Source organism: Gambusia affinis, linkage group LG12 (genome assembly GCF_019740435.1).
Source record: "Gambusia affinis linkage group LG12, SWU_Gaff_1.0, whole genome shotgun sequence".
NCBI lineage: Eukaryota > Metazoa > Chordata > Actinopteri > Cyprinodontiformes > Poeciliidae > Gambusia > Gambusia affinis.
In genome coordinates, this window is record NC_057879.1 from 1498648 (window position 1) to 1526156 (window position 27509).

The 27509-nt window shown below is 38.1% G+C and overlaps 2 protein-coding genes across 2 annotated transcripts; both read right to left on the bottom strand.

The window, feature by feature from the left end:
* Nucleotides 1-1254: 1254 nt before the first annotated feature.
* Nucleotides 1255-12790, bottom strand: LOC122840963 (actin-related protein 2/3 complex subunit 5-A-like). The gene is made up of 4 exons (XM_044133798.1): nucleotides 12508-12790; nucleotides 11810-11882; nucleotides 10900-11076; nucleotides 1255-1800 (listed from the first exon to the last, which is right to left on the bottom strand). The coding sequence occupies exons 1-4, from the start codon at nucleotides 12645-12647 to the stop codon at nucleotides 1738-1740; spliced, it is 453 nt and encodes a 150-aa protein (XP_043989733.1). The 5' UTR covers nucleotides 12648-12790; the 3' UTR covers nucleotides 1255-1737.
* Nucleotides 12791-17456: 4666 nt separating this feature from the next.
* Nucleotides 17457-26621, bottom strand: si:dkey-29d8.3 (uncharacterized protein LOC556220 homolog). The gene is made up of 7 exons (XM_044134832.1): nucleotides 26315-26621; nucleotides 22587-22731; nucleotides 22416-22511; nucleotides 21605-21749; nucleotides 21369-21514; nucleotides 20884-21023; nucleotides 17457-18093 (listed from the first exon to the last, which is right to left on the bottom strand). Exons 1-7 carry the CDS (start codon nucleotides 26412-26414, stop codon nucleotides 17945-17947), a joined length of 921 nt encoding a protein of 306 aa, XP_043990767.1. The 5' UTR covers nucleotides 26415-26621; the 3' UTR covers nucleotides 17457-17944.
* Between the last annotated feature and the right edge of the window lie 888 nt (nucleotides 26622-27509).

The window sequence follows — 27509 nt, forward strand, 5'->3', positions numbered from 1 at the left end:
CCTTTTTCTTGAGAAAACAGTATCTTCAGTCAGAGGCTTCTTCAGATTTGCTGTAACAGCAAATCTGAAGCATGACTCCTGCTACAAGAGAGCTTTTATCCCAACAGCCATCATCATTTTCAGTAACACTTTGAAGAATCTGAATTAATGAGCTAGAACATTTAATTTCCCTTTAAGATTGATAAAGTATTTTTCAATTGAATTAAATAATATTTGCTCTTCTCCAGCGTTCTGGAGTCAAATTCCAGTATTGAATTGCTGCAGGCACTAGTCTGTGTTGAGAGTAGGATTCAACATCATTTATGTCATCAGAATCTGTAAATCTGTATGAATCAAAGATTCCCAGCATCAAAACGTGAATTCCTGTTTAAAGGATGCAGGACTAAGGTGATGTCACCAATTGACCTTGTGAATGTACCAACATCACTACAGCTACAAATTCTTTGCTTTAAAGCACAAATTAACCTTTTTTTTAATTCAACTATTTAATTAAAAAAATGTTGAGATCAAGAAAAATAAGTGACTTCCTGCTCTGATGGGACAGCATCAGCATATCAAAGTGTAATCAGGCATCCAACGTGGATAACTCATGCGAAGTTTGTCACATTTCAGTCTTCCTGTGTGAAAGTTATAGTGATTTGTTTGCTTTGCATGTTGAGCTCCAGAACTCAGGATTTTAATCTCCATCCCTCAACTGCATAGGGATGGGAAGATTGTTGAATTTTGAGGTGTGTAAATGTCCAAATGACCCAAAATGGCTACCTCCCAATTTAGGACATAATTCCTAGACTTTTCTTTTTGATTTGGGGGGATAAGAGGGTCTACCAAAAAACCTAGTTTCATGTCTCTATGATGAACAGTTTGTCCTATCTAATGTCACTGTAGAGCAGTTATTGCCTACTTTTGAGTCCATTAAAAATGTTAAATTTTTGGGTAAGTTTGGTGAATTTTTGAATAGTCCCAAAAATGTGTATTTTTGGGCAGAAAAGTATAAAAAATCCTACAAGTCCTATGCTCATAGGCCTTAGTAATGCTTTTGCTGCTCAGGGCTAATTAGAAACTATCCATCTGTCCAACATAAAATGCAGAATGACAGATGTGATGAGGAACAACCTCTGCACTATGTACTGTTTTGGTTTTCTTGTGACAGATTCAATGAAGGAAAGGTTCCATTTCTTTTCTCATTTGTGTCAAAACTCAAAGCGCCACCCTATAAGAAATTGGCATTAATGACCGATAAATGACCATTCAGAATTAAAATTTAGCTCTTTATTTTGTTTATTCCAAATATAAAAAATCACTTACAGAATAGTGCCACATGGAAGTGGTTTTTGTGAAGACTGAAGTAGAATATAAAGGACTGAAAGTTGTTCAAAGTTTACCTCAAACATTCTAATTTGAGGTAAAAATGAAGTTCAGTCCCAGCATGCACTGGCCAAAAGCCATTCAACTCATCTTAAGGAGTCAGACCCACAGAAGAGTAGAGTTAAGGACAGGGATAGCTGGGGGTGAGTTAGAATGATTCAGTGATGTAGCTGAGCAGCAGCAAGGTGCTCTTTTGTGTTTAAGAAGAAAAGTGGACATTTGTACTGCTGGCAGAGTACAATTTGAGGTGCCAGCACCTTCTGAATTCCAGAGGAGTGAAAACAGAAAAAAACAAAGTGATGCATCAGAAAGACACACAGCTCCAGTTTCTTAAAAGGACACCAGTAATGACAAACATGCAGATTATGGGGATCAGACAGTCTTCCTTGCAGTCAGGACTCGGACGATGGAGCCAACTCCACCCACTGCCAGAGCCTGAGGAAACAGTCAAAAGGAGAACAGAACTGGGTCAGCATTCTGTCACAGGCACAAATAACCAAAATGTTTTAAACAATTTTCACTGGAACAACAATATTTAATTCCAAATTTCCGAAAAACTGGTCCTCCCAATGCTGACAGCATTTGAAAGTCCAAACCTACATTGAGAATTGGTTTATAGAGTACAGGTTTTATTCTGTACTCTTAAACAGTAAAATGTAGTTAAATTAGTTTAATTTACAGTACTGGTGAAATACCCTGAAGCAAAGCAAGACAAAGTGTTCCGCTCTGTTAAGCTGACCATCTTAAAAAGATGGTAATGCACCAATAAAATCAAGGTTTCATTTATCACATCAACCTACCACCCAGTGAGTGGTATGATTAATTTTTACCTCAAACATTGTAACGGTTGAGGTAAAATTTCATTCCATTTATATTCCTCTCTACAAAATGGTTCAGTGAAATCTGGGAATAGGGGCTGATTTATCGGCACGCGTCCAGCACTGACATTTCTTGGTATTTCTTAGTGGTTTAGAAACTGAAATAAAAAAAGAAATAAAAAAAACTTCATGGACAGGAAATCATGTTGGTGTATTGAATGAGGCCAATGAACTTGGGCTTGTGATGTTGAAACTACCATGCATAGCATGGTAGCATCTTAGTTCTAAGACAAGTGCAAATTGATTTGATGGCATTTAAGCCTATTCCCACCCTTCTCCTGGGGACCCTAACCCAGACAACAGAAACCTCGGCACATGCGCCAAGCAAACAAAATGACACACTGTGTTAGTGCACGTATCACTTTAAGAAAAACCACATGACTGATATAGTTCTTGTTTTGTTTGGTTGGGGATATACAAATTGTATTTATGAGGGAGAAAATGTAGACACGTTTGTGGGTTTTGTTGATGGAGATACTTTTTGTCCTTTACTTTGCATTGGTTTTTGAATACCGGCATGGATCAACCAAGTTAGAGTAAGTCTTTTCCCGTATGGGATTATTTTTACCTTATCACAGAGAATAAGATAAATGATTATTCCATTCTCATTTCCATTTTTGATCATTTTTCCAATATAGGATATTTGAATTGGTTTACATGGACTAACCTATTTCTATTTAGGCCTGTCATGATTAAAAATTTTGCTGAGCGATTAATTGCCTCAAGAATTATTGTGATAAACGATAATATTGTTTGAAGAGCATTTTAAACTGATATAATAATCCAGGCAATATCATGCCAAAAACAGATGCACTTTATTTTCAAAAGGACACTTAACACTGGAACTGGTAAGAAAAACAAACAAAGCAACCAAAAACAAAACTAAAATTTACTCAGTCCCCATGAACAAAAAATGTATTTGAATAAAAACTAAACATAAAATCAAAGTGGAAATACATATTGCATTCAACCAAAAAATGCAGATTATGAAGTCTAAAAGATAGGGATTGTAATTGCTAGTGGACATGTTCAGATCACTGTGGTGAGTCCGGTTAGAACTCCAAAGAAACGTAGTCGCACTCCAGTGGGTTTAACTTGCACTTGCTGTTTATTTCTTAATTCAACGCAACTGTGTGGTTCAAGAAAAGACAAACAAAAATACGTCAGTGTCCGAATAATCCCCCCAAAAAAATGACTGAAATAATACCACACATACTAAACAACTGGAATATTAATGGTTACAAACAACCCGTTTCTAAATAAATACAAAGAAGTCAAACATGTGGACACAAAAAAACCCACGTTGTGTAGCTCTTAAGTGCACACATGAACACATGCTATCAATTAAGGGCAAAACTGAAATACTCTGCTGAATAAACAATGTCATTAACTTCCAACATTACTTACTCGCATTTCCACGCACACGCAAAGGAAGGTGACAATAAATTGCAAACAGCAAGTTAAAGTACACAAAATGCTAACTCTACAGCTTTTTCCTTCTCTCCCTTTCTTTGTCTGCATGCTGCTCACCAGTGCTCTAAGCTTGCCATGCTGTGCCCCCTGTTTGGCAGCCTTTTTCACAAAGTCTGTATTCTATCTTGCCCTTCAATAATCATCATTAGATTTAGATAGAGAAGACAGGTATATCCGACTACCTGATGCAATAGTTCACTCCTACCTTAAGCCCAGTTCACACTACACGACCAACTAAGATGATCGTCCTGTAGTGTATTACGACTGATCGGGTCCAGTCGGTAGAATGTTGTGGCCGTGCCAATCTAAATCAGGCATATTCAACATGTTATATTGTCTTTGTTCTGTTCTCTGATATGTATATTTAATAAAATTTTGGGGCTACACCGAAGCACATGTGAGACATCTTCATCTTAACAGGTACTCTTATTCTGCTCTGCCCCCAAAACACAATACAGCACAAAGGTTCCTATCCACCGACAGCATGATACTACAGGAACTGATACTCAGTTCCTGTAGTACTTTCTGAATGGTGTTTGTTATGAGGGTCTATATTAGAACATGTAGAAATGTAAATTTAAATAACACAACAGAAAGATGCATCCTGTGGAATACCCAAGATTAATTCAGTGTCTGACTAATACTTTTTCACTGCAGAATGTGCTAGAACTTTAACTTATTACTGTTTATTTATCTATTTTACACTAACAGTGCACAAACTTAAATCTCTTTCCAGTCATATTTCAGCATTAGAACTAAGATACATATAAATCTCAGAACATTAAACTCTATAACATTTAACTTTAGCTACTAAGAGGAAGGAGTGGACAACCCAAATCCTCTGAGTGTGGGGATTTTCTACCCCATGCAGGAAACTCACTCAGTTCCTATGAACAAATATAATCATCCAGATAGGCTTTGACTCTCCTACTTCTCAGTGAAACTCGACTCTCAAGTGGTGGAGTCTGATGGCTAAATTCCTGGTGTTCTTCATCTGGAACAGGTGTGTGTGTGAAGAATTGTGAAGATTTTCTTCAGGTAGTGTTTCAGGTGGAACAACAGATGTTTCAGATGCTGCAGGAGTGTGTGGAAGGTGGTAGCTATTCCTTCTCAGCATGCCTCTTGGTGTCTTGATGATGTAGGATCGACGTGACCCTGCTCCAGACACTACTGTTCTTCTGGTTTGCAGATCTGTCACCCACACCTACTCACTGGATGCAATAATGACATGTTGTGTGCCTGGTGCCTCCGGTTGTAGTTTTGTCTTTTTCTGTCTATAGTTATTTTTTGCAGTCCTTAGCTTTTCCATATCAATATTCTTTGCCGTAACGAGTAACAGGAACCGTTGTCCTTATCTTCCTTCCCATGCGAAGCTCAGTCTGACTGAATCCATTTGCTAATGGAGCAGAACGGTAGGCCATAAGAGCAAGATACGGATCCCCCGCCTTTTAAAGGAGAGTCTTGATAGTTCTAACAGCTTTCTCAGCCTCCCCGTTGCTCTGAGGAAAATTTAGGCTGGATGTTTTATGACTGAGATCCCATTCTTGTGCAAATCTTCTGAAGGAATCTGAAGCAAACTGTGGCCCAATTTCAGGATGGAGTCGCTCTGGTATGCCATGATGTGCAAAGATGGACTTGCAGTGTGGAGGTAAGCTTTGCAACTTCAAAAAATCTGGACAAATAATCCACAACCATCAAATATTGTTTGTCCTTAAACTGGAAAAGATCAGTTCCAACCATGAGCCATGGTCTTTGTGGGAATTCAGTGGGCAGTAGTGGCTCCTTGTGTTTAGTTTTCTTCCGACAAATGTTGTTGGGAGAGAACGTGGCTGCAGGAGGCAGCAGTAGGTCACCAATTTATTTTTTTTCTTTTGGTCCATAAAATAATGATTTCTATAAACATTATCAAATATATTACTGTAAAAACAAATGATGAAATTGTGTGTTTTTGTTATAATGACAGAAATCATTACTGAAGAAATTTAAAAATCAGCTCTACTTAGGGGGCTCCTTGGTGGCTCTGGGACCCTAAGCAGCTGCTTAGTTTGCTTATACCTTGGGCCAGCCCTGATTTTAGGCTACCAAGACCATGATTAGCCATGGTGAGGAGAAAAAGGAGCAAGTGGAAAAAAAAGCTGCAGTTCAGGTTTGTCATAATTTATGTGTTTATTTGTATTTTAATTTTTTTGCAAATCATTTCATGTAATGGCAATGAATTAGTAACACAAATCCATTAAATCTTTTTCTCAGCAGCTGGACGTGGAAGCTGAAGAGAGCAAGGCGTCATCATCAGTGCGATGTGAACAGTTTTCTCAAAAGCAGGAGAAACCGCACCCAAAGCTCTTACAGCAGCTGATGTTTCTGAATAAACACGTGAATGAACCTTGTTCAGACTGTTTGTAGTCTTTATTAAATATGCCTGCAATTACTTTTTAAATCCAGCTGGTGTTGCTAAGTGATACAGCAACACAGTTTCAACAATTTGGGAAATGTGCCATACACCCAATGAGAGCTCATCTACCCACCACTACTGGGAACCCCTAGAGCTGTGGTTCTAGGGGTTTTCTCAACCCCTATGGTTTCTCAACTATTTTGACATCATTTTCAACCATTTCCATTGGGAAATGGTTGAAAATGATGTCAAAATAGTACTTTTAGAAGAGCGCATACGCTGCGGCTATAAAAGTTTCTGAAAAACATTAGCAGTAAAGTCTGTGCATTGAAATAGTCAAATCATATTCTCAACAGAAATATGGTAACAACAAAACACTGCATCTTGAGAGCGCCTGGAGGACAACAAACCAGCAGTGCCCGTGACACAGTATCACCAACCATAGGGACAAAGATTTTTTTTAATTCTACTTTATAAACCACAAAAAAATACCAAGAAATGTCAGCTTTAGAGGTGTGTCGATAAGTCGGCCCCAATTAAATTTTGGGATATTATGACTCAAAATTATGATGCAAAATTCCCATCACACTCCACAGTGACATATTCAATCGCATTATATTTTCATTCGGTCTAAGTAATATTAGGCAATATTGCAATTCCACACCTTTTATATATATATACATATATACACACCTTTTTCTCTGCAGTGGGAAAAAAAAAATACAACTATGGTTCCAATAGTACCACAAAATATTTTTATATCATTTTACATTTTTATAACCCCTACTTTGCTATGTAAACATTTACATCTTTCAACAGATACCTTTGCATAGGCCTGTCGCGATAAACGATAAATCAATTAATTGTACGATAAATTAAAACTATCGACCTCATTTTAATCATTGACTTTATTGTCACTTCCAGCCCTTTTCTCTTTCTGTTGATGACAGGCTCAACTCTGGTGTTCTCCACTGACCCTCCCTTCCTCATATCCTTAGTGTAATGTCCAGCGCACACTACACGATCTTAGAGCCATCGGCTGATTGTTGGCACATTTTCAAAACCTGAGAAACCACACATTAGCCGACAGAAATCCTAGGTATAACGGTTCGATCGGGTTCGATTGTGCTGTGTGGTGTCCGACAATGGGCACAAAATAATGGCTACAAGTCCAATTAACTCCTTTTAAAACCAGGCATTAATCAATGCTTTACTACAATCTACCTGCAATGTATGTGGCTACTGTCAGTCCTGACTGAATGAAAATCATTAGAACCTATTTATGTCACGTTAACGAAGAACAGCTGAAAAGTTACCGGGTTTATCAACTGCGTAGGAATTTCTCTCCAACTCCTCCCCTTGTCATTTCTATATTCTCTGCATAAAATGTTTTATAAACATTAATGTTGTTTCCAGATATCATCTCCATTGTCCGCTGGACTTCAGGTTGCGCTGTGTCAGCTGTTTGGGATTTCCCTCTGTAATTTCCTCTCAGAAAGCACGGAGGAGAATCCGTGCTTTCTGATTGGCTACCTGTCACATTCAACAGGCTGTGTTAACGCTCCCAGGAGGATAAACCCCTAATTTAGATCAGCAGCCACAACAATTTACCGTAACACACAACACACTACAGGATGATTGGTGACGAAATCGCAAGCGACAATCTTAGAACGGAAAATGTTCTAAGATTGTCGTAAGGGGTAAATGTATGTATGAATTGACGTGTAGTGTGAATTATTGCATCAGGTAGTCGATGGGCCCATCTTCTCTATTTAAATCTAATGATTACTGAAGGACAACATAGTATACAAATTTCATAATCTGCACTCTTTTGGTTGAATGCAGTATTTATTTACACTTTGGTGTTTTTATACAAGTACATTTTTGTTAATGGAGACTGAGAATCCATTTTATTTTTGGTTGTTTTTGCTCAGCTTAAAATTATGTCAAACTCGTTTTCTAGTAGAGACACCTGCTTATGGCGGGGCCTTGATTCTCTATCATGCTGTCCTAGAAGGTTAAGTTCTCTCCCTTTTATCAATAACTTAGATCAATTGGATTCATTGAAGGAAAACATGATAGTTTATAGTACTTTGTTAGCTTGGCAAGACATAAGGAAATACTTGAATATTCCCCCCTTTATCTCAATTAGATCCCCTTTGACTTTAAACTCGGACCTACCAATTTCTATTAGAAGTATTGGCCTATTGAACTGGTCCTGTTCTGGTCTGAATGATTTCTCTGATCTGTTGATTTCCGGTGCTATCAAATCAGGGACAAGCGCAACATTCCTCAGAAAGATTTTTACAAATATCTTCAAATTCGGCATTTTATGGATTCATTATTCCGGTCCAATGCATTCCGCAGGGAACCGAGGGACTTAGAAAATGTTCTGGTTTCAACTAATTCTCCCAAAGGTCTGATTTCCAAATTCTATGCATTCTTACTCAGCTCTGTACCATCAAGCTTTGACTCTGTGAAGCGGTTGTGGGAGCGTGATCTGGAGCTGAAATTTAGTCCTTTAGATTGGCTTAAGATTTGCAATGGAACCTTTCCTCAATGCATTTCTATTTCTATACAAGAACAGAATTTCAAACTTTTCTATAGATCTTACTATACCCCTGTTTGTCTTCAGAGAATGTTCCCCAACCGTTCTAATCTGTGCTGCAAAAGTTTTAGGTATAGAGGTACTTTTCTCCATTTATTCTGGTCATGTGATTTATTAAGGACCTTTTGGAGGGACATACATTTGGTGATTGAAAAGGTTTTGGGTGTTCGCTTTTCTTTGTCTCTTATGTTCTATCTTCTAAATGTTTCCCCCAATCATATGGATTCACATTCTAAATTCTTCAATTTCTTGCCAAGAAATGTATTTTGTTACAATGGACTTCTCCTTCTGCCCCTACCGTAAATATGTGGCTCACACAGATATCTGTTATCCTTCCTTTGGAAAAGCTGACCCATGATCTTAATCACAAATCAGACACATTTTTGACACTTTGGGGTCCCCTTGAGTCTTTTCTGCTTGGTCGCTAGGATTTTAGTTTTTTTTTGCTTGTTTGTTTTGTTTTATAGCTCTATTTATTCTTGCCTGCTTTTGTTTCCCCTATCTTGATGGCTGAGAGGAGAAGATTGACACCTTGTTTCTTGTTCATGTGGGGTATTTTGTTGGGTTTTTTTTGTGTGTTTTTTATGTGCGTGGCGGCACAGGTTTCTTCTTTGTTCTCTGTATCGTAACGAATCTAAAATTAATAATAAAAAAATCAGTGTTAAAAGGTCTTCAAACAATATTATTGTTTATCGCAATAATTTTTGAGACAATTAATCGCTCAGCAAAATTTCTTATCGTGACAAGCCTACCTGTGCATCTGTTGAAAGAAAAGGCATAAGATGTCTTTCTTCTTCTATTTTTATGGCAGTTGAAATTTGAAACTAAATGTAAAGATAACTGATACTGGCGAAAGTCCAAATGGCAAAGTGTAGGCCTATGCTGCATGTAGGTACAGCTGAGAAACAAAGCTGTCTAAAAATCAAAACAATTCCAAAGTAATTAAAACACTAGACCCCTACTATGCAGACAAGCTGAGGGTGCCTATGGTGCCTTGCGAAAGTATTCAGCCTCCTTAAACTTTTCAACCTTTTGCTGCTTTTCAGGCTTCAAACATAAAGATCTAAAAAATTTTATTATTTTGTGAAGAATCAACAACAAGTGGGACACAATTGTGAGGTGGAACAACATTTATTGAATATTTTAAACTTTTTTAACAAATAAAAAAACAGCAAAGTGCAATATTATGTGGCACCTTTACTTTCAGTGCAGCAAACTCACTCCAGAAGTTCAGTGAGGATCTCTGAATGATCCAATGTTGTCATAAATGACTGATGATAAATAGAATCCACCTTTGTGTAATCAAGTCCCCATACAAATGCAGCTGCTCTGTGATAGTCTCAGGGTTGTGTTCAAAGCGCGGAAACATCATGAAGACCAAGCAACACACCAGGCACGTCCGAGATACTGTTGTAGAGAATTTTAAAGCCGGATTTGGATACAAAAATATTTCCCAAGCTTTAAACATCTCAAGGAGCACTGTGCAAGCAATCATATTGAAATGGAAGCCATATCAGACAACTGCAAATCTACCACGACCCAGATGTCCCTCTAAACTTTCATCTCGAAGACTAATCAGAGATGCAGCCAAGAGGACTGCAGAGATCAACAGCTGAGGTGGGAGAGTCTGTCTCTAAGACAACTATCAGTCGTACATTGCACAAATCTAGCCTTTATGGAAATAAACGAAAACTGGTGTTAGAATGGCCAAGTCAAAGTCCAGACCTGAATCCAATCGAGAATCTGTGGAAAGAGCTGAAAACTGCTGTTCACAAGCGCTCTCCATCCAACCTCACAGAGATCCAGCTGTTTTGCAAGGAAGAATGGGCAAGAATTTCAGTCTCAATGTGCAAAACTGATGGAGACATACCCCAAGCGACTTGCAGCTTTAATTGCGTTAATACTTTGTAGCGCCACCTTTTGCTGCGATTACAGCTTGCTAAAAAAGATTTAAATATCCAATAAATTTCTTTCCACCACACAATTGTGTCCCACTTGTAGATTTTTCACAAAATAAAAACTTTAGATCTTTATGTTTGAAAAGCAGCAAAAGTTCAGGGGGGTTGAATACTTACGCAAGGCACTTTATGCCTGGGCTTCCAGAATACCATAGACTTCTATGTAATGAATCTATGAGTTTCCATACTAATCTGTGTTGAGATATATACACACATACAACTTACCTTTTCATGCCACTGCAGCAGGACAGCACTGCTGTTGTCAGATGGTTTCTCAAACCCTCTGTAGATGTATTTCATCAGCAGGTCTACTCCTGTTTTGTCAAGTGAGCCCACAGCTTTTTCTATGTCACTACTCTTAAAACTGCTAAGAACTTTGACCACCAGCAACTCCGCTCGTTCCTGCCACACAGACAGAGATGGGGGTAGGCAGGCATTACCAGACAGGCAGAAAAAAGGTTAAATAACTGTTAAAAACTGTGCTTTTAAGGCATCTATCAAGTTTGATATGCACAGCAGCCATGTTGAATTTTGAGCTCACATGTGGTGAAAACTACATAAGTAGAAATATTTACACTAAAGGTAATTTGGAGTTGAAATTCCAAATTCAACTCCAAATGGGGATGGGGTTCAATTAAAAATGTAAAAAGAAATTAATTCATTAATTAATTAAAATTGTAATGTTTTGATTAAAACTTACATACACCAGTATCATTCCATGCCAAGACATAAGAAAAATATTTTTCAAAAGTTGTCAAAACCAGTTGTTCATAGATGTCTAGATACAGATGGCACATAACACTCATTTTCCTTGATGTTCCACCTAGCATTAAGGTCATGCATAGATGTTCTGTTTGAACAACAATCAAGCTCAGTCTTTTGAAATTTATGAGCTCCACATTTGTCAGGTGGATGACCTGCAATACATCACTGTAGACAGCAAAGTGCACAGTATCACAGATGCCACCTCTGATTTAAGAGTAGGTGCTAAATGAGTTCAGTTTGTTAAAATCTTCTCTGCTGTGTCTTCACCCTGCAGAGCAAAGACAGTGCTATGTTCTTTTGTAAAGGCAGCTGTAGGGCAAAACACAAGCGGTCACAGAAGGGGAGCAGGAGGCATGTCAGATGTTCTTACTTTAGCATTCTGGTTCTTGGTATTGATTGGAGGGTTCTTCAGTACAGCATGGAGAGCTCCAATCATGTTCCCTTTGCAAGGATTAGTCAAGAATCACAGAGACAAGAAGTACACTGGCAGGAGCATGAGGAACACAGTAGAACAGGATTATCACCTTATATGGTAAAGATCATCACAGCTTATTCTTGAAAGTCATGAAGCTGCAGTAAACAAAGTTCAATCAGCTCAGAATGGGAACTGTTTATTCACCTGAATAATTTTGTCACATCTTGTTTAAGCGACAAAAATGTCTGAAGGGTTTGTTTGTTTATATATATATATGTGTGTGTGTGTGTGTGTGTGTGTGTGTGTGTGCGTGTGTGTATAATTGAAAGCTAGTTATATTCCGAGCAGGAACAGATTAACCTTGTTTAATTATTTTCTGGAATTAAAGATTATCTATCAACTTCACAGAGAATGTTAAACCAAACGGAAACAACGGACAACATGCTGAGAAAACAGTAAAAGAATGTGGTAGAAATGTGCGGGGACCACACCCTCTTGTCCCTGCCAGCCGGAAACACCGCCGCACTTTTGTCTAACAAACTGAACACTGTTACAAGCTGAGGGAGACCCGAGCTTCTTCCTGCGGGAGACCTCATTGCTTTAACCACTCCCAGTTAACCCCACCACCGTCGTTAAATCACCTCAAAGGATATTGTCTTAGAAGAGAGTCCACTTCTGCTTCGTCTGGACCTCCTTGGTTCTCACCGCCGTCCTCCTCGTCCACAAACTTGTTTTCGTCGTATTCATCTACATCTACTTTCCTGAAGCGGTCAGAAACGGTGTTCTTAGACATTCTGGATGACACAGAGACAGCAGCGCAAATACAATGTTAGGGAAGGGAAAAAAGACCCTTTCTGACCAAAGAGGACCCAAACAGTTTCTGATGTACAAAACACTACTTCCTCATCACAACACTTCCGCCTTGTTTGTCTTCTTCTATTTTTATGGCGGTTGGCAAACATCTTAAGGTGCATTACCGCCACCTTCCAGATTGGAGTATGGATCAGATGCTTCATTTACAATAAAAATACACGTTCTTCTAAAAAACAAAACAAAACAAAAAGACAATACTGCTAAAACCTACAGATGATATTTGGGGATCATCTGGGGATCCCCAAAGAATACCCCAATCCCCAAAGATGGTGATTCTTGTACAGGTAAATACAAGAATTTAGTCCTATTCTTATTTAAATTTCTAATTAAATTAGTATGTTCTTTCATGAACATACTTATTACTAGGGCCGGCCCAAGGCATGAGCAAACTAAGCAGTCGCTTAGGGCCCCAGGGCCACCAAGGGGCCCCCCTCAGTAAAGCTGTTTTTTTGTTGTTTTTTGTAATGATTTCTATGTCATTATAATAACAAAAACACATAATGTCATCATGAAGCTAATTGTTTTTACAGTAATATATTTGACAATGTATGTAGAAATAATTATTTAATGGACAAAAAGAAAAAAAATAAATAGCTCTTGATTTTGGCTGATAACGCTTTTTTTGCCTGAAATGTTGCTAAATGTAGCAAGAAAGTCACTGAGTTGGCAACAGTGGGGTGAATGTTGTTACCTGTAAATGTGCAAACCTGACCTGGTGGGCAGGTCTGTCAGTCACTACAAAGCAGAAGGGGAAAGAGGCTGTTTTTTAAACCTTTGCTGGTGAAAATAAGATCAATGGATAAAATGGGCTTCACATGCAAGTGTCAGCCGATCACAATCCCCCAAAATTAGCCCAGAAATCATTATACCCTATGCACAGGCATAGGGTATAATGCAAACAGCACCATCAGAGATGGAATACGTTAATAGCAGGTGTGCGAATGATCTAATCGTCTAACTGTTGATTCCAGCCATCCACATTGTTAGCAGAAATAGAGTACAGTTTTTTTATTATTATTATTATTATTATTATTATTATTATTTTAGTAAACCTTGCTAAATAGATGTTGGTAATTGAAATCACTCAATCAGGTTTATTTGTATATTGTGCACAATACAGAGAGCTAGTAAGAATATCAATAATGAAGCAGTTATGATGAAAAGCTCTAGCAGGCAGAGTCTTTTACACCAAGGATCCAAACCATGGAAGAGACCAGATTTAAAACTGCATGTTCTATCTATCTATCTATCTATCTATCTATCTATCTATCTATCTATCTATCTATCTATCTATCTATCTATCTATCTATCTATCTATCTATCTATCTATCTATCTATCTATCTATCTATCTATCTATCTATAGATATATATATAGATATAGCTATACGTATATCTATATATATCTAGATATAAATATATATAAAATGTGTGTGTGCGTGTGTGTGTCTGTGTGAGAGTTGAAATGGTTGGCTGTTATATGGCTGTTGTGTGAATCTCTTCTTTTTTGGCCCTCTTACTCATATTGTAACAATCGGAGCATAATGCTCCTGTTATGTTGGATTATGTCCAGTTATGACTAACTTGCATCATCCAGTGCACGATGCGCTGGATAATGTGTATAATGCATTGGACAATGCAGTGTATCATTTAGTGCACAATGCACTGCATCATCCACTGTATTATCCAGGATGTCATCCACTGGGTATTATCCAGGGTATTATGCACTGGATGATGCAGTGCATTATCCTGTGCATAATGTACTGCACATGTCCAGTGGATAGTGCAGCGAATCTTCCAATGCATAATACACTGTACATGCACTGGACATTATGCAGCGCATAAACCAGTGCACTGCTCTGGATAGTGCATTAAGCATTATCCGGTGCACTAAGATATGACTCCGAAACACTTAGAAGGCAGTGTTTATTACATGCAGGAACAGCATATTTTTAGCCATATATATTGATAGGAGTAAGGTACAGTAATTGAAATGAAATTTCTGCGTTTATCTCGAAGAGCAGATGTCAACTGGCATAAAATACATCTAAGTGGTCATTTCAAGCCTTCTGAAATCATCCAGATGTGTCTTAGTAGCAGCATTGCACCCAACGGGAAATTTTCTACAAAAACTAGGGTTGGAAAAAAATTTCCTGTGTGGTTTGGGTTTAATTGAATAATGAATTCTTATAGTGAGCCCACTACTCATCACCCATCCCCAATTTTACAGCCGTCAGTTGGTCCACAGCGGCCTCAGGAACATTTGGGTGACCTTTTGACCCCGAAATTTCCATCAGTCTTATCTCAGTAAGTAAGTTGTACTTCCTTATGTTACTTATGTTAGACTCGGCTCGGCAACCACTAAAAAATGTTTCTGGTCCCATACCAGTACAACCACAAAAATGTGCAAAGGACTTTCAAGGGAGACAGGGCTACTGGGTCCTTGTTCTCCATCCTTTTGATATCCTCTTTCATATTCAGCATGTTGCTTACTTGGGGTTTTCTGCAACAGAGCCCCCAAAGTTGCCTACAGCTCCAACTTTTGGGGCCCACCACTTAGTCTTTTGAGGGGTCTGCATTAAACCATCAGTGTATCCCTCATTACAAGTCGTAGGGCTAGCCACACCCCAGATTTGGTGATCTCGTGAACTTTCAGTGGAAAGAAAGAAGGCAGTATTCTCCTGAAGGGCTCCTAAGGCATTACGCCTTTAGAGTTTGCAACTCCACCTAGTAACTATGTATCACCTGGTGGCATAATTTTCAGAGAGAAAAGTTGATGTGTCTTTACTTTTTTTTCCAAATATGAATTTGGAGCCAATCTGTTCTGGCTCCAAACTCCTTTATTTAATGATACATACAGGGTCAACCTGTATTTTTTTAACCATAGCTTTTGATAGGAACAAGTTACAATGATTGGACCTGAATGTTTGTGTTCCTCTCAAGGAGTAGTTGTCGATCAGTATGAGAAACATCAAATTCCAATGACTGGTCAATCCAGACCTTCCAAAGTGTGTAAGTAGCAGTTCTAAACCCCAAGAAAACATTTTTGGCCAATCCTGGTGTCAGGAAAATTTTAGCTGGGTGGTCTGGGTCCCATTCAATCATACATTCCTGTAGTACACCTTGAGGGCTACCGAGACCTCTCATTTTGTGGCTTTGACCACAAAATGAGTATCTGCATGCTACAGAAAGGTCACATTTACTTTATGAATTCCATTAAATTTAAGATGGCACCACATATCAGTCCGATGAAAGATGTAATACATCATGTTTTGAGAATGGACAAAAATATCAAAACTGGAGTTGAAGTACATTAATATAGTGAAAGGTAAGATGGCATATTATTTAGCAAATTCAATCAAAGATGAATGGCAAAGTCAAATTGTCCAGCAACCTAATGTAACATATATTACTTATATGAATTTTAGAATGATTGAGTAATGAAATTAAATCAGAAAGATTCTTGGGTTCCATATGAACCTCCCACATAACTTTTAGCCACATAAAAACTTTTAGCCCCCCCGAGTAATACCTGAAAATCATGTCTATAATTAGTCAAGCTGCAGACTGCTGATTCATGCATCCATCCATATTCTAACACCCTTATCCCTAGTGGGATCGGGAGGGGTGCTATCTCAAGCTAATGTTCCGGGCGAGAGGTGGGGATCACCCTGGACAGGTTGCCAGTCTGTTACAGTGTAACACAGACACAGACAGGACACACAAACATGCGCACACGCACACACACACACACACACTCACACCTAGGAGAATTTAGAGAGACCAATTAACCTAACAGTCATGTTTTTGGACTGTGGGAGGAAGCTGTTGGAGAGAACCCACGCATGCAGAGGGAGAACTCCGTGCAGAAAGACCCCAGGCCAAGAATCGAACCCAGGACCTTCTTGCTGCAAGGCAAAAATACTACCACTTGGTAGCAGCCAACTACTAATTCAATGTTAATATATTTTAATGTGTACTTTTACACATTAAAAGGAAAAAAAATAAAATCAGTTTTCTAAAGTATTGAAATAATTTTTGTTTCACTCTACTGATTACGTTGAAGTATTTCAACAAGTGAAATATCTCCAATGATGAAAACAAAAATACACAGACTATACATATAAATTTTATTTTTTGAGTGGGGCAGTGCAAGTGCTGGGACCGGGCCTTTACTATATCTATGCTACACACTCAAACCTCAATGCGCATTTGAAGGACACAATGGGATGGGACAAGTTTGGAAGTGCAAGTATTGGGTATGGGACATAAATAATCAATTTTTTTGTTGTTAAACAATCTTATTTCAATCTGAAACACCATAAATAACCATATTTACTTGTAGCTAATTTCCCTCTCACGTTATACAAAATCATTTCAGGCTTGTTATAAGAAATCAGCTCTACAATCTATTCGCTTGCAGATGGTGACTCTTCACATTTCCAATTGGTCAGGATAATTTGTTTTTACTGCAGTGCTTGCAAGTAAGGTAAAGTATTTTTTACAGTAGAGATAATTCCTAAAATTGATAAATTGCCAGGTCCTTGCTTGCAGCAAGTTTTGTTTGACTACTTTATGAAGTGTAGTCTTAAATCAGAAGGAGTGAGAAGTTTTTAACCTTTACTATAAAGGCTCATGGCTATTAACAAAGCGTGTGGCATTAGCTTTAAATGTCCATCCCTATAGCAAAATGTGTTAACAAAATGACTTAACAGGCACATCAAAAAGGGCTGAAAAGTAAGTAGGTAAAGTTTATTTATAAAGTGTTTTCATAGACATAAAATCACAATGTGCTGTACAATAGAAATCAACCTGAAAACCCATAAAAAACATGTTTTTTATGGTTTTAAAAAGCTTGAAAACTTAATGTACTGTTAAACTCTATTCCACTATAGTAAACATAAAGAAACAAATATGAAAACTTTAGAAGTGTAATACATAAAGCAGTTTTATGTGTAAAATAATTTGGATCAAATTATATAAATGCCTTCAAAACCATTATAAAGTGGTACATGTAGTAAAATGTTGGAAGAGTAATTAGGCTATGGTTATAATAATGACTGATTAAGATTTCATACAATTCTACTGAGAAACATAGTTTAATGTTTAATAGGAGCTAAAGAAGAGCTGTTTATAAAAACTAAGTCAAGCAAAAGTCAATTTTATCTCTGACATTGTCATGTGTAACAGGTGAAGTAGATTGTTAGAAAACAGTTTTCTTAGTTAAAGATCCCAAACTTGTGACCATCAAGTGGGGACACAATTAGTCGGGCTGAACCTGATGAGTGTAGAGGCCGCCACTTGTTCCTCCAGATGACTGAGCAGACTCGTGAAACAAACAGGATGCAGGCTACCACCAGTTGTACCACTAACAAAGCAAAACAAAAAATGGTAAAATTATATCAAAATCAGGGTATCACTTTTATCTAAAATAAACATTTTATGATCGATATAAATTAGGCATGATTAAGGCTTTGCTATCAAGGCATAAACAAGTTTTAAAAAGTTATTTTCAAAACCCCCAAGATTTTCCTCAAGGTAACAGCACTGCGCCTTCCTCATCTGGGAACTGTGCCACAGCTGGCTGTGGAAAAACCCTACAGATTTCCTTCATTGAGAAAAGCAAATCCATCTCAGAAAAACATATACACAAATTATGCAGTCATGGTGTGAAAACTAAAGGAATGACAGACTTGTTTCAACATCGCTGTTTCAAGATGTGTCATGTCAGTAACCTGAACAGCTTGTTAAACTGGTTCATCCATAAAGATGTGATACCCACTGGTGGGTGCCCACAAAAGTGGGGGAGGGAAGAGAGACCACACTTTTCTTTAAATGTTTATGGGGTTATGATAAGAAGCAATTTTATTTGCCATTAACCCCGGTTAACGGCAAATAACCCCTGTTAAGCCCCGTTAACAGGGGTTAATGAGAGTGGGTGTAGTAACAGTGTTTCACCAGTAAGTGGCGCATGGAGACCAAGTTGCCTGTTGTCCTTGTTTCTCTTAAACTGAGAGAAATTGGAGTAACACAAATTGTGTTCCATGTGCTCATTAGAGTTCCGAGCCTGCAGAGGCACCAACTGATGCGTTCAAAGCTGGTCCACTCTCCCAGCTTTAAATGAATCAACTGTAAACGTAACTTCTATAAACCCATCTTTTAGGAATAAATCTGCTCTGCCAGTGAAATGCTCAGAACAGAGACGCTTGCAATCCGGCTTAAAAAAAAGAAAAGAAAAGTGATTTTTAAATTTTTTATTATTATTAGTTTCCTCCTAAGAATAAAAACAATTTATGCTTAGCCTGGCGGGAAACCCTGTAAAGGCACAGCTCCAGCCATCTTAATCTTGGAATTGTCTCTAAAACCATTAAACCATTGATCCTCAACCCCCGGACCCGTACAGGTCCGTGGACCAATTGGTACCAGGCCGTAGAAAAAATAAATATTTCCGTTTTATGTATTATTTGAGTCTGGAGGATCTTTTATTTTGAAAATTCTGGGGCGTGCTGTGGCGGCGCAGGAGGTTAGCACGCCCCATGCTTGGAGGCCTCAGTCCTCGACGCGGACGTCGCGGGATCGACTCCCGGTCCCAACGACCCTTGCCGCATGTCTTCCCCCCCTCTCCTCACCCGCTTTCCTGTCTGCCTACTGTCACAAAAATACGAGCCACTAGCGCCGTAAAAACTCTTGGGAGAAAAAAGTGGGGAAAAAAAATAAAACATTTTGTAAATCCTTTAACCGGATTCTCGGTTACGTCTTGCGCGCCAACATTGAGCCCACAAGCAGCAAAAAATAGTAGGAAACAGATCAGATGTCTTTGGAAAAAAATTTTGCGAAGGGGAAAAAGCACAGATTAGAGACAGGAGAATGGATTTATCCCGGTAAGGGATTTCCAATGAAGCCATCAAACTGCTTCGTTACGTAGACACCAAGCACCCTGTGCATAAGAAACATTTCAGGTGTCATTGCCTCTCATCACTCCCAGAAGGGACCGTTCTCGTAGCAGAGAAACAAGCTCAGGGCTCCCATTAGTCGTTATCGTGAGTTAAAACTTTCACGAAAGTAAAATGTTTGTTTTTGTGGCGCATCTGTGTCTTATTTTGAAGGGATATGTAAACATTACCATAGCGTTCAGTCAGAGACCGGTTAGGGCAGTGGTCGAGACAAGATGAGAGGAGTAGAGCTTGTGAGTTTTAGGTCTGGTTGACCCGGCAAGATTTAAGGATTGTCGGCCGATTTTACAAACTTCTGTGACCACACACGACACGACCCGATAAAAGTACAACAAGTTCGATCGGTTCATGTGTCCAGCCACATGGCAGCTGCAACACACCACACACAAACCGATTCCACTCAAGGACATCCCAATTCCAGAAGAAAATCCAGTAAAACCCCAAAGATACCATATCGTGCTTGATTCGCCATCCGTGAATCAAGCACGGATGACGATATAGAAGCAGTAGTGATAGTTTGTGGACTCATTTTAAGCGATAAAAGACTAACAAAAAGAAAAGACATTTGATAAAAGACGGCGGGACCAGCCGCTTTATTTACTGCACTATGATTTGAAGGTGAGTTATGTTTTTTCGTAGTTAATATTTTTAACCGAATAAACATAAAAATATATAATAAACATATATAAAAATGACCTTTACATATATTAATAAACATTTCCACATATCACCTCTGATGTCCACCGGACTCAGTTGTGCTATGTCAACTGTTTGGAATTCCCCTCCATTCTTACGTCACCGCGCTTTCTGATTGGCTACCTGTTACATTCAACAGGCTGCGTTCTCTCTCCCAGTCAGGGAAAACCCCACAGGCTGCGCTAATCGGACCAAGACAATGTTGAATACGTCTTGAATATGCCAGATTTTAGATAGAGCATATTCAACACACCACACACTGCAGGACGTTGTAAGATTGTTGTAAAGAGAAAAAAGGGGCAAAAAAATTAAAAAATGGCCGCAGCAAAATTGCCAAGTCTTGACTGGTCCGTGGTAATAAAAAAGGTTGGGGAACACTGCATTAAACCCACTCTATTTCTCAAAAGATTAGGACTAATTATTTTGCATTTACAGACTTCTGCTTAGTTTATCTCATTACTTGAGAGTCATAGGGTTTGGTATATTGCAAAAACATAAACAAAACTCACCCATAAAAATAGTGTTTGGAGTGGGGTCAGTCAGGTTAGAATGCCTGTAGATGATTCCAACCAGAGCCACAATAACCACAGGATACACTGTCAGAATATTGCGCACCCAGCGGTCCAGCACCCAGTTTTCCAGGACAAACCTACACAGAAATAAATGAGTCTAAAATGATTAAAGCTTAAAGGTTAGCAAAGTTTACTGTGCTTTCCTAAATCTAATTTTATTCTTCTGAGAACCAAAACAATCTGTTAAGAAACTGATCAAGAAATTGAGCTTCTGGGAAAGTCACACATAATTGGTAGATGGACTGAACTTAGTTACCACATTCACCCAGATGTACTCAAGGGGGCTTAGAATTAAGAGCACATTAACATCAGGGAAGGAAGATAAAACTGAAACCCCACCTTTCTAATTACAAGTAATAGTACTCCTCGATGAGCCACTGTCACTCCAAACTACAAACAGCTGCGGATAGAGAGACTCTTACCATCCCAACAACTCTGCAAAAAGAATGCACAAAGAAATGGTTGCTGCTGTGCTCTTGTCAACACCCCACAGTTGAAGAACCACAGAGAAATTGAGCAGAGAGGCAATAGAACTCCATGTGGTATAAACAGCCAAGCCGTTCTGGACCTGAACAGGTACAAAAACATTTGAATTCAGATCACACACAGCTAACCTCAAAATCTTTCAATACAGAGGTTTGGAGCATTCACTACCTACCAGGATTCTGAGGCAGGCCAGATCCTTACTATGGTATGACTGTAACCACAGTCCATAGTAATTTGTAGCACAGCAAACGAAGAACAAGGTACTGTAGTTGGTAAAGACCATCAGCATCAACACAACCAAAGCTGCGAGCATTAACCTGCAAGACAAGTAGAAAATGAACAGCTTTTATTATGTAATTAGATTAGCAACTTCTAAACTAGATGGCCGGTAGGTTTATGTTATAGTTACAACACGGCAATGATTTTAATCAAGTAACATTAATTATTTGTTTAGAGACCATCTTGTGTGAGTTTTGTAATGCACCATTAAAGTGAACAGAAATAAACACCTAAATGCGTCATTCTCTGACGTCAATCTATCAGTCCTACCTACTACCAGGTTCCCAATATTAAGTAATGGTTTTCACTTCACTTCAGTGGTCACAGTGATATGACGGATAGCTAATTTCTAAGGATGAATGCTGATTTTTAAAAGGAGTAATAACATGAAAACATCTATCACACATACAAACTGTAGGTCTGAGGTGTTCTGGTAGGTAGGTTCTGGGTACAGCTATGACAGAGACCCTGGCTGCTTTTATAAGCAGATTTTAAAAGCTGCTTTTGACAGATTTATTGAAAGTGGCTAATACAAAAATGAAATCAGATTTTCACATCGACAATGTTGGTTATTCTGGAAAAAATATTTGACAAGCTATTGTCAGAGGTATGTATATAGTGTATTTCAGAGGTATGAATCACTTTTAGAACGTTTTGAGAATGTGTGCTCTATGTATTGCTGCTGTAACAAGCAGAAGACATACTCCTTGTCCCACAGCATGAGCCACGTCACGTTCAGCAGCATATTGGACAGCCAGGAGAAATAAAAGGCATAGGGTAGCAGACACTGAGCCCAAGACCTATTCAAAAAAAGATAAGGCTCAGTTATGTTGTTATGTTTAAATGTTCAGTAAAACTCTTACAATATTACCTACCCTCTGAAAACATATAAAGTGATGTAAATGACCATCAGGGTGAGCCATGTGTAGATAACTCCCCAGATGGAGAAGGTCCAACCAGCTGGAGTAATGTCTGTATCATAGCGGGCAGACACATTGCCTGTACTGAAGTGAAAGGGACCTGAAGACAAACGACAGTCAACATTAACATCCAAAGTTTAATTCATACAGTGCCAAATCACCAGAAGAAATATCAAATCCAACAGGCCCAATTTAAGCCCTTAACTTCAATCTGGTTCAATCCAGTTACAACAGTTATATTCACGGCCAATAACAGACCCCAGTTTGATCATAACTTTAAAAAATGTCCCTTTAAGTATCTTTCAGGGTAAACTGAACTTACGTTTCAAACTGTTTAAACATTTTAAGTCATTTTGCTTTATACAGAAGCAAGAGGAAGCATCAGGGTGATCAGTTTTCACCCTCTGTGAAGTTAGAGTGATGCAGCACTATGTCTTCCTTGCTTATGAGAAAGAAAAATATGGCTAATTGAATACATTTGAGAAGGACACAAACGTGTATCAATGTTGGACGAGCACCATCAGTAACCCTGCATATCTGCCAAGCCTTCAGGGGTCTCATAAATGCTAACATTTTAGAGAGATAGATGGATAATAGATGATGGATAGGTAGATAAAACTTTATTCATTGCTTTGGGATTTACCCTCAGGGAAACTGCAGTTCAGTCTCCCACACAGCACCAACACATCAAACAATACGTTAAATAATATATATATATATATATATATATATATATATATATATATATATATATATATATATATATATATATATATATATATATATATATATTTACATTCACAGACCAATGCTATAGTCCCTGTTTTTATTGTACTCTTGAACTCCTCTAGTGAGGAGTTCAAGAGTTTCATTGCACCTAGTTTGTTGGTCCTGCACTTTGGAAGAAGCAGTCTCCCACAGAACCTGCTTTCTTGGCTGCTGATGAGTATGCAGAAGGTGGCTGGCATTGTTCATAATAGCCTCAAGTTTCTGTAATGTTCTCCTCTCTGCCACTCATGCCAGAGTCAAGCCTTGTGCAAACCACTGAGCCAGGTCATCTCATTTGCTTCTCCAGCTTGGAAAGGTCTGCCTTAGAGATGCTTCCACCCCAGCATACCACAACATATAACAGTACGCTGGCAACAACAGACTAGTAAAAACAACCCCAGCAGCTTTCCACAGCTTTAAAGGATCTCCTGGTCTGAACTTGCTTATAAAGCTGCTTGGTTTTGCTTTTCCAGTCCAACTTGTTGTTCAGCCACAGGCCAAGATATTTATAGGTCTGCACAACCTCTACTTCCTCCCGTCCTATCAGAACTGGTTGTGGACTGCCTCTGTCCCTATCCCTCCTGAAGTTAATGACGAGTTCCTTTGTCTTGGAAGTGTTTAGCTATAGGCCGTTTCTATAGCACCAGACAACAAAGTCCCTCACCAGGCTCCTGTGTCTGATGCACCCGTATGACATAACATTCCAACACAGATATATCATTTTTTAACATTTATTCATTTGGAATGACAACGTTATTAAATTTGATTTGACTATTTCAGCATAACTAAAGATAAAAAAGCAAATATTTCCCCAGAAAGCAAGGAATGAAAGTTTGAAAAATGATACAATCTTAATGAAAGTAACAGAGCTATTGCCACCCTGAAAGGAAAATGGGAATGGAAAAGAAATTAAATGGAAAAGAGAAATGTCATCATAATGCAATTCAAAATTCTTCAAAGTGTTATTGTATGTGCTGATGACCACGGACAGAAAAAAAATAGTGTAACAGTCTGTATTACCGCAAATTCAAAGAAACCTCTGGCTAGAAACAGACTTATGAAGAGGATGGTCAGGGTTTAAAAAAAAATAATTTTCTTGATTTTATGTAAAATTAGCAGGTAACAGCATTGCACAAGCAAACCTGTACATCTATAAGCTCTGCAAATAATTGCACAGTGTGAATATCATTTGTCCAATACAAAACAAACATCGGTCATTCTGTAGTTAAATAAAATATTCAAGAAGCGAAGCATAAGAAAAAGTTAAAAAACCTCAAATGTAAAGCATGGATTGCTGCACACTGGCTGCACTCTTTACATTTCCACCTGGTTACTGGACAAAGGAAGTACACCACTAAATGTTTAAAAGGAATTTGTTATAAAAAAAATTGCTATGTCAGCAAATATGCTCCTTACCCCCACAAGTGACAACTCTAACATTCAAGTGTTGTTTTTCAGCTTCAGCAAAATCAACACAAGTTTCAAGCCTGAAAGTATCAGTAACATTCATCCAAATGCAATACAATAATAATACAATATTTTAAAGAAATTGTCCTTACTTATGTAAAATGGCCTCACTGAATGTTGAGAATTGCTGATGAGGATGTCTACAATTCACATCTCTGAACCAGACAGGCATTTATTCTCGACTTTCAACTAGCATTTTATGAAGGTCCTCTTTCCAGAAGCCGAACTTGAAAATGCAGCAAACATTACTAGGTGGGTTTATACCAAGATCTTCTAAACTATTAAATAACTCTTTATTCTTAGTTTTTTTTAAATACTTTTTATAAAGTCTTGACTTTTGCAAAAGTCTCTTCAGTTATCTTAAGGAAACAGCCAACAAATAGCTCCAGATAGTACAGGACTCAGCTGTCAGAATTAATCAGAAACAAGGGAGCCAAATTTCTCCTTTTATTCTGTTTTTGTTAGATCCCTACTAGTCTTTAAACTCAGCATAACATTTGGTTCTTTGTATTTTTTCCACCTTCTGTATCTGAATATTTGGCTCCATCTGTGTCAATAGGCTGACTGAGATTGTCTGAAGAATTATTGGATCCAGGTTCACACAGATGAGGAACAGATGTATGAATATTTACCAAAGATCTTGAGCAAGCTGCCTGAGGAACTCAGTCATGCCTTAGGAATGACAGCGTCTTCAAATAGGCCTATATAGTCTTTAAGAATTTAGGACTATTGGCCTTATTCCTAACCCACACCAAATACTAACCCACACTTTTACATTCTGCTGTTGTGTCTTTTGTTTTTAATTGTCTTTTTTAAATAAAGAAACAAAAACAAATAAACAAAAACGTGCAAATTGAATTATCTAAACCCCTCAGTATCCCTTATCCTGCTTATCTTTTTCATACTCGATCAATTTTGTCCGCACCACAGTAAAGTGAGAAAGAAAGTCTCCTTCCACATTTTTGGCTTTTATGCCACTCTGATAACGAATGATGGAATGTTAGCCATTTTCTCACAGTACCCTTGTGGAGTAGAGGGGACAGGACAGGGAGAACTAACTCATTTCCACTTCTAAAATCATTTCGCTCAAAGTGCCAAAAATATTTCGAAATAATGGCTCCGGTCATTAAATACATTTGTAGAATTATAAAGCATTAAACGCTACACAGTTTTAACATGGACTTCTGGTCAGTGACAAATAGAAACGATTGGTGTTTTAGGGAACAGGAAATCACCGGCAGAAGTTGCCAGAAACCGAAGCAGAATCCCTTCCCTTCTTTCCTACACTCTCGATACGTTTTGTAACAGTAAGGGTGCAGATGAAAAATATAAACTACTTTTTAAAAATTTCGGATCCACTTCCACACATGGTGCCACTTAAAAGGTAAACTCTATATATGAACGTAGAGAGAAGCTCGAACCGAGATGAGACAGATTGCTGAATTTACCTCTGCCTGCTCCAGCCAATGCGTTAATGACCAGAACAGCGACGTAAACCACTGCAGAAAGGAGAATCACCACGATTCTAGGCAGACTGTTGTCCTTCATCTTCGCTACCCTATCCTATGTAGTTGTTTGCTACGAATGCCTGAGGCGGAACAAAAATGAGCTCTATTTACACTAAGCTGCCTTCAAGTGCTGCTAGGGAAACGCCCCTTATGTGAGTGAAGAGTTATAAAACCCTAAAGCAGTGGTCCCCAACCACCGGGCCGCGGAAGAAATAATTCTTCTTCTTCTTCTTCTTCTTCTTCTTTAGATTTTTACGGCAGCTTACATCCATTATTGTTTTATTACTGCCATCTATTGGATCCTAGTGTCTGAACCTCAAATTCTCATAATGATCCCAGTATTTTTTTAAAAACGAAAGATCTTCTTTTTCCCCTCAGTATCATTTAACTGATCAACCACATTCTCAAATTTCAATTCCCTATTAAAACCTAATTCAGTTTTTAATAATCTTCTTTGATCTGCATATTTTCTACAACTAATAAAAACATGTTCCATTGTTTCTACATCATCACACCAACTACATAAACCAGTAAGATGTTTCCCCATCTTAAAAAGAGTTCCATTTAAAAAACTCTGACCGGTTCTTATTCTATTTATAATTATCTCCTCCCTCCTGTTTATTCTTCTAATCCTTTCTACATCAACTGTATTTTGTATCTTATACAAATGCCTTCCATTTATTTCATTATCCCACCTAATTTTCCATATCGTCTTACTTTCTCTCTAAACTATACTTTTGCCTTCAGATTTCGATAACTTTATTGGCATATCAATATCTTCTTTTTTAATAGCCTCCTTAGCCAACCTATCTGCTCTTTCATTACCCAAAATACCCACAAGAGCAGGAGTCCAAAATAATATTACATTTTTATTTTGTTCACATAATCTTTGATAAACAATCATAATCTCATATAATATATTTTTATGATTATTTGTACTTCCCTTTTCAATACTCAACAATGCAGATAATGAATCACTGCAAACTATTATTTTATTTGTATTAGTATCCTCCACCCATTCTAAAGCTAATAATATGGCACATAATTCTACTGCATATACACTGAGATAATTTGAGGTTCTTTTTGAAATATTAATCTTTAATTCAGGAATCACTACTACACTGGTTGTTTCATT